The sequence below is a fragment of the Chiloscyllium plagiosum genome, chromosome 19 (assembly GCF_004010195.1).
Source record: "Chiloscyllium plagiosum isolate BGI_BamShark_2017 chromosome 19, ASM401019v2, whole genome shotgun sequence".
In the NCBI taxonomy this organism is placed as follows: domain Eukaryota; kingdom Metazoa; phylum Chordata; class Chondrichthyes; order Orectolobiformes; family Hemiscylliidae; genus Chiloscyllium; species Chiloscyllium plagiosum.
Window position 1 is genome coordinate 43,208,285 of NC_057728.1, and position 7,649 is coordinate 43,215,933.

Here is a 7,649-nt window from a genome sequence, read left to right on the forward strand (position 1 = left end):
AGCGCAATTGAACAATCCACTTCATATTAGTTCATTGAAGTGACTTTCAAAACAGCACATGACAGTAGTACTCTTTATTGACAGTGCAAAATAACTATATCACCATTAGCTTTGATTGAAATCAGGCAGTAAACAGATCTGGAACTAAACAGAAAGTGTTTGATCATACAAAAACAGCAAAAGAACAGCAAAGAGAAATAACTAAAGGACAATAAAGCTGAAGTCAAAGTAGCTGTAGCGTGCACCTAGAATATTAAAGCGATCACAATATATCTCAACCCTTCTTACAATTAAAGTGTAACAATATAACAAATAATACCACAAGCCAATAAATCTGATCAAATTTCTAACACTTTATATTTTTTTGCATAACATTCTGTCTTTCAGTTACTTTGTCTAATAAAGTGAATTTAACAGTACAAAGTCTTTACAGGGCAAGCTTGGCAGACGCTTGCAAACAATTTGAGACAATTCAACAAATGTCAAGTTATAAAGACTGAGGATTTGTTCTAAGTGGCAACACCAAATGTACTTGGTTGCAAAACTTTGCTCACATCTTGAGATCATAATAGCACAATTCTGACGAAAGCTGAAGAATAGAACTTGATCCACAAGTCAAATTAGTATTGGCTTGCAGAATAGATCCAGCAACAAAGTTTGCCATCATGGCTTGTAAACAGCAGTTTGGTATTGTACCATTGCAACGCTTTTCTGTTATTTGTATACAGTCTCATCACTTCAAATAAGACCACAAGCAAGTTTTTTTTTCTCTGTAATGTAAGGTTTTCAGATGTTCAAATCTGAATTGTGGCAGGATTCCAGCTTCAACTGCATGTTAAAAAGTTAGGAAAGTGACTAAAAGTACATTCCAAACTGCAATTGTTTACTAAATTCTTGTAAAAGTGACTGTTGTCTATGTATTAAATATCACAAATTCTATGGCAAATGGTGAGGTACAAACAGCAGAATTATTTGACAATGAAGTGTGTTCTGATTAAACCCATATGTAAATTCTGTGTTTTTTTTGTTTTTAGAAAATATTTATATTCATTTACATACAACAAACATATAAATAAATACATACACAGTACATATGTTCAACCAGTAGTACACAAGAGTATTTTTATAAACTGAGTCAGGAACAAAAGACAGTGATATAATGTTGCTAAAACACCTTCATTACTACACTGTAATGTCTGAAAAGGGTGAGTGCAGTGCTTTTTGTCAAATGTTTACTGAACAATATCAACTCAGTTGATAGTGAAATATATTAAATTGACATTTACAAATCATAACCCTTAAATATGATAATATTTTCACAGGAATCATCTCTAAACTTTGCGACTGCTCCCCACCACCATCAATAACATCCAATTCATCCACTGGCAAATTGCTGTTGATTATATCAGTCTTCAAAGGCAATTTATGTTTTTCCATACAGGCATCAGGAATATACTGAAAAAACAGAAAGGTGATTGTATTGTAGTTAAGTACATTGACAGACTTTCTAATTTTGCATTCTCCGAGCTGTCACCTTTCAGCGCAGTATATTCCTATTCATTTGTGTGCGTGTCATTTTCTGCATTCATAACACATTTATCTGAGAACTATATCCACCAATGTGAGTTTTTGTTTTATGCATACTTCAATGTTATATTATCTCAGTTGGCTACACTCTTACCTGAGTCAGAAGCCTGTGGGTTCCAAGTCCCATTTTAAGCAGTTAAATACATAATCTAGGCTAAGACTGCAATTGTGATAGATGACAGCACTCAGGTGAAAAGTTTCTCTCCTTATTAAAATAAATATAAAGGATTCCATTGGCAATATTGATTGAAGTCAGTGGCGCTCTCCTTGTATCCTGGTCAATAATCTTCCCTCATTAACCATCAACAACAACAAAAAAATGAATTTGTTGTTTCAGAACATTACTGTGTGGAAATTAGCTGCCATATTTGTGCATGCAAAACATTGAGTAGAATTTTCCAACCCTTTGGAAATAAAACCAACTAAGGCAATTAATTACCAAGTTATGGGCAAGCTTTTGTGCTATGATCATGTCTGAAGATGTAAATAAATGTTACTGCTAAAGTTGGTTATAACACAGCTTGTTTTTTAAAGAAAATCTCAATTCATTGTATTTAACCATATAAAGCTTTATGAAGTAGTGAGGCAGACAGATTACCTGCATTAACCAAAACAAGGAGTTAGTTTTATTGTACAACTCACTCAAGTGCAACGGTTATTAAAAGGTAAAGCCCATCCTGAATCCTGCAACTTACACAGATTGCAGTATGAATAATATCATAACACGTTATAGGGTGAAGGTGGTGGAATTAGAAAAAAAATTGAAGTCCATAAGTAAAAACAGTTCTACATTCCGATGTTACCTTGGTGGACTTGTAGTTCCAGTGGAGTTAGTTATCTATTGCTGTGATATATTCCAAAACGTATCAAAGACAAAGTACTAGATTTGAATTGCAGAATGAGAGGATGCGGTTACATTTTTTGCAAGATTCTTGTTGTAACTATGACATTCTGCAGACTCTCCTGGATATTATTTTAAAAAAAATAGCTTCCTGCCTTTTCCTAAACTTGCCATAAAAATGGCAGGTGTCAAACTGTACAGTTATAATCCTGAATAAATGTTCTGCTTGCCATTGTGATAGCAAAAGTGATTTGAGTATTAATACTGCAGCTATGATTTATAAATGATCTATCCCCCATCAGAAAAGAAGGTATTTAAGCCACAAGAAGGCTATTGTCTACTCAGGGTGACATAGACAAAATGTCTGCAGTTTCAGTTATATTAAATGGAAACCAATTAGATAGCAATAAAACATGTGCTGGAGAAACTCAGCAGTTTCGCAACATCTGTAGAGACAGATAAAGTTAATGTTTTGAATCCAGTATGGCTTCTTTGGCATTAAAAAAATTTGCAAATGTGATAGCTTGTATGCTATTGAAAAGGACAAAGGGACATGTGGAAAAAAAGAAAGGGGAAAGGTTAGAGGCTGAGATAAATTAGAGATCAAAGATATCTTAGAACAAAAGGGGTAGTGGTTACGGAGAAGTTAGAAAGTATTAGTCCAATGTAGATGTTAACAGCAGACTGAGTCAACTCTGATTGAAAACAAAAATCATAAAAATAGTAAGGGGAGTACAAAAATGGAAGACAGAATCTTTTGGACTTGGTGTGAAATGCAAAAAGACTGGAAAGTGCATAACCAGAAAATGAGGTACTCACTGGGATACCGCAGCAGGTGTAGGACAGAGATGCAAACATGAGAACAAGAAGCTATATTGAAAGGGCAGCAACTGAAAGGTTGGGGTCAGGTCATAACACTGAAAAGGGTGAAATGATAACTTTTCATGTTTTAGGAGTTTTACTATAAACAAATGATTAAAAACATTGTTAATGAAACAATAATGTTGTAGGCAACTTGTACATTTACAGAAAGGAATATTTGTACTCCACAGAATTATAGTTCTTATAGCAAACAGTAAACTAAAAGTTCTGAGGAAGTCATATCACACTTGAAACATTAGCTCGGAAGAGAGAAACATCGATGCTACCAGAGCTGCTGAGCTTCTCCAGCATTGTCGGTGTTTTGTTACTAACAATGACTAATAGATTGTCTTGTTTTGCCAAGTAGTAACATTGAATGATCGTATCTAGATACTTCCCTCAGTTTTTCAGCGTTTGCCAAATCCACTGCCAGAAAACAAGCCCTTTTCAATAATTTTTCTTCTGCTCTGATTCCAACAAGATAAATATCCAGGATTCCATAGGATGACTGTGGAATGTATCATTGAAAAGAGAGCAGCTTTATCCAACATCTGGCTTTGGCAGTTCATAAAGATGCCTAACTTCAACCCTCTGCTAACCACATCAACTGCTGTTCCTTTCCTCCCTCTCTTTTCCTTTCCCACAAACATCTGGAGCTAGCAAGTCTATTTACAATTAACAAAGCTACCTCAGTTCCCAGATGTGAGAACTTTATAACTCAGCCATTACTTTCGTCTAAGCCAGGATATTTGTCAGCCAGAATAGGAATAGCTAGGTCTTTCATTTTAACCTCCATTAAAAAAATGAAGATTGTGCAAACCTGATAATTATAACATATGACAAATATATCAAAAGTATTATTGCTGCATCATTCGTTGCAGCAAATATAGTTTCTATTAGTACTGAATCAACAATGCAGCATAATTGCTGATTTTATCTGTGTACACCTGATCCTATAGGTTGATTTTCTAAATACTATTCTTTGCAAATTGACTGACGTGGTTTTTGAATATCAATCATAAGGAATGCACAATGTCAGCATCAGGACACCATTAATTCTTTACCAAGGTAATGACACAGCTAAATTATTTCAAAGGATCATGAGAAATAGAAACAGGGTTGGTCCTTTCTGTCCATCAAGCCTCCTTTGACATTCAAATGGATCATGGCTGATCATCTGTCTCCACACCATTTTCCCCACTATCCCCAAAGCCCTTGATGTCAGCATCCAAAAAACTATTGATTTATATTTTGAATGTGTTTGAAGATTGAGTTTCCAGAGCCTTGTACAGAATTCCAACAAGTCACCACTATCTGAGTGAACAAATTCCTCCTCATCTCATTATTAAATAACCTGTCCCTTATTTTGAGTTACAAGTGCACTTCCTGGGACTATCATCCTATCCACATCACGATCAGTATAAGTTTTCTATATTTCTGTGAGATAACTTCTTATTCATTGAAACTGTACAGAACACACTTATTTTTCAATCTGTTATCATAAGTCAGCCATTATAGGAATTAGTCTGATGAATCTCAGTTGCTCTATGACAAATACATTCTTCTTAAATAAGGAGACTAAACTATCCACTACCCAATAGTCCAGGTGTGGTCTCACCAATGTTCTATGCAATAACACTTTTTTTGGATTTCTTTCATAGTGAGAAAGAAATAGCATAGGGAGTAAGGTTTTGAGTTGGGAATGAATCCTGTAAATGTTTGGAGAGCTTGCAAATTGAAATTTGATTGATATTGTAACACCTCCCATGCAAACTGCAGGTCTTCCTGAAGAGGATGGAAAACATTTTCAAGTGCACCTAGTTTATGTGGTATCTATATCATTGATAAAATGTGGCATTTAGTTCCCCTAGATGCACAATCAATTATACAGATGCTTTGTTTAGTGGCTGGGTTGTTGGTGACATAAAAGCCACTGCAGCATCTGACCAAGGTTTCTTCAGCAATACCTGTCAAACCTGTGGCCTCTACCACTTAGCAGATTAACAACATAGGAAAACATGCACTTCTGATCCCAAGTGTTCCATTTGCATACACTTCTGCTTTGGTACCAGAACACCATTTTTGATGAAAGATTAACAGTCTGACAAGTGCTCTCTAATATTTTCTCAGAACACATGACTAGCAGCAGCAAGATAGACCCCAATATTTAAAGAAAGCATGTTTGCTGATTGAAATCATTAAATTATTGCTGTGATTTTTCAAGTGTTTGGTGCTTTCTGTGGTGGCTTCAAGTTGCAACAGTAAGGGCTAATGTGGTGCTGTAGTAGTATCTCTGAGCCAGGTGTCCTAAATTCAAGACTCACCTACTCCAGAAGTGTGTAATAACTGCTCTGAACAGGTGACTGGAAAATATCAAGAACACTAGGATATGGTATGGAAAGTGCTGTGGATACCTATTGCTGACTTCAAGACTTTCTCACAAGCCTAGTGCTCCCAGATAAATGTACAGCATCAGTTATTTCCCTTGGAAAGCAGAAATGCTTAGGGAATGATCACAACTCACAGAGGGGAACAAGCTGCTGGAAGAGAGAGGAAGAGGAACGAGAGGGAGCAATGTATATAACAGCACATGGAACACTGGGAACGATTCTCCATCTGAGTCTCAGCATTCAACAACATGTGAGATGTCTGCATTCCAATAAGGTCCTGATTGAAATTTGCCAATTCCTGCAGCCACAACTGCAACTTCAGAAAAGGGCATGACTGCATTGTCAGTCGCTGTAAAGGCATTATGGCAATGAATGCTTATATGGCTGGATCCTACCAAACTGGAGTTGGAGATGTTTGCACCATCTCACATTTTCCTATTGTTGGGAAAGTAAAGTTACTGACACTCTCCTTTCATTGAGAGCTACCAAATTTTCACTCTCTTGCCAGGGAGAAGCAGGAAGAGTGAGTTTGTTGTAATGTAAACAATGTGATTTATGTATAGATATTAACAATTTATTTTAGCTTTTGGATTTTGAACTTGTGGTATACAGGGTTTGATCTGTCTGAAAGTGTTTAAGGGCTAAGCTGTCAGTCTTCCACAAACCACAATTTTGAAAATTGTATTTGCCATAGAGCATCTTGTGTGGTGATAATGGAAATTTGTTTGCACTGTGGGAGTTTTAAGTCCAAAGCGAGCAAATTTTGGAAAGCATTAGCTTGCTTTCAGTTTAGAAAAATAACTGTTTTATTTTTTCAGAAAAAACCCATAGTTTGGAAAACTTTTTCAGTTCACTGAAAACCTGGTTGAATTTGATGCAAAAACACAGTTTCCCTGAGGAAAGGAGTTAATTCAGGGTTCAGTGTTGCTGCCTTGCCTGCACTGAAACACTGCCTTGTCTTGTTGGAATATAACTCGAGTTTGGTGAAAGAGGGAGTGATAAGAAGTAGTGATCAGACCCTCCATTTCTCACTGGTGAGTACTTCTGCTTTTAGTATAAAAATAAGAGCTCAGGGGAATTTGGAGCACAAGGGGAAAGAGTAACCTTAAGGATACTCTGACTATACAGAGCAAGATGAAGGAGTGCGAATCTGGCAAACAGCAGCTGAGCAGAACAGCAGCAAAACTTCCAAAGGAGTAACCCAGAGTGCTTTCACTCCTTGCAGAGGCAGAACTTCTGAGGTGATGTCAGGATTGAAAAGAGACATAGGGCAAGTTGAAGCTGCTGATTGAGTAAGTTAATATTTATACTACTTTACAGTTTGTAGAGTTTTCTTTGTGGATTATCTTTTGTAGGGACTCTATTCTATTTTAACAGGGTCCAGGGAAGAAGGTATCTAAAATTAATATTATGTGATTTTAAGACCTCTTTAAAGGTTTAATTCAAAGGGGTAAGTCATGACTAGAAAGATGGTGCAAGGGTGAGGGATTCAGATTCCTGGGGACATTGGGATCAGGACTGATGTCCTAGGCAAGTAGTTGCTAGTGTGGTTGGACTGGATTTGGACCAGAATGGCAGGGAGGTAGGAACCTAAGCAGGGTGACAAGGGAAAGAGAAACAACAATGGTAATAAATGAAAGAACAGTAAAATGCAAAACCACGGCAGACAGGGTTATCAAGGCAAGAGTCAAATAGGGACACAGAAAAAGAAAAGTTAGGACGATTAAAAATGGCCAAAAAGGTAAGCTTAAAGGCTTTGAATCTGAATGCATATAGCATTTAGAATAAGATAGACAAACTGATGACACAAATTGATGTAAATGGATACAATTTCATAGCCTTTACGGATACATGGTTATACTGTGGTTCTGTTCGCCGAGCTGGAAGTTTTTGTTGCAAACGTTTCGTCCCCTGTCTAGGTGACATCCTCAGTGCTTGGGAGCCTCCTGTGAAGCACTTCTGTGGTGTTT

At 36.6% G+C, this 7,649-nt stretch overlaps 1 protein-coding gene across 6 annotated transcripts in view; it reads right to left on the bottom strand.

Annotated features, from left to right (window-relative positions):
- Positions 1 to 1,372: 1,372 nt before the first annotated feature.
- The window catches only part of ppfia2 (PTPRF interacting protein alpha 2), a 540,387-nt gene continuing 534,110 nt past the window's right edge, over positions 1,373 to 7,649 (bottom strand). For 5 of the 6 annotated variants that reach the window (XM_043709678.1, XM_043709676.1, XM_043709680.1 and 2 more), the window contains one exon: positions 1,373 to 1,455. Coding sequence is in view for 1 of the 6 variants with exons in the window: in XM_043709677.1 (XP_043565612.1) it covers positions 1,445 to 1,455 (11 nt within the window). In the remaining 5 variants the exon portion in view is untranslated. The remainder of the gene's footprint in view (positions 1,456 to 7,649) is intronic. The other variant, XM_043709677.1, reaches the window with a different exon arrangement.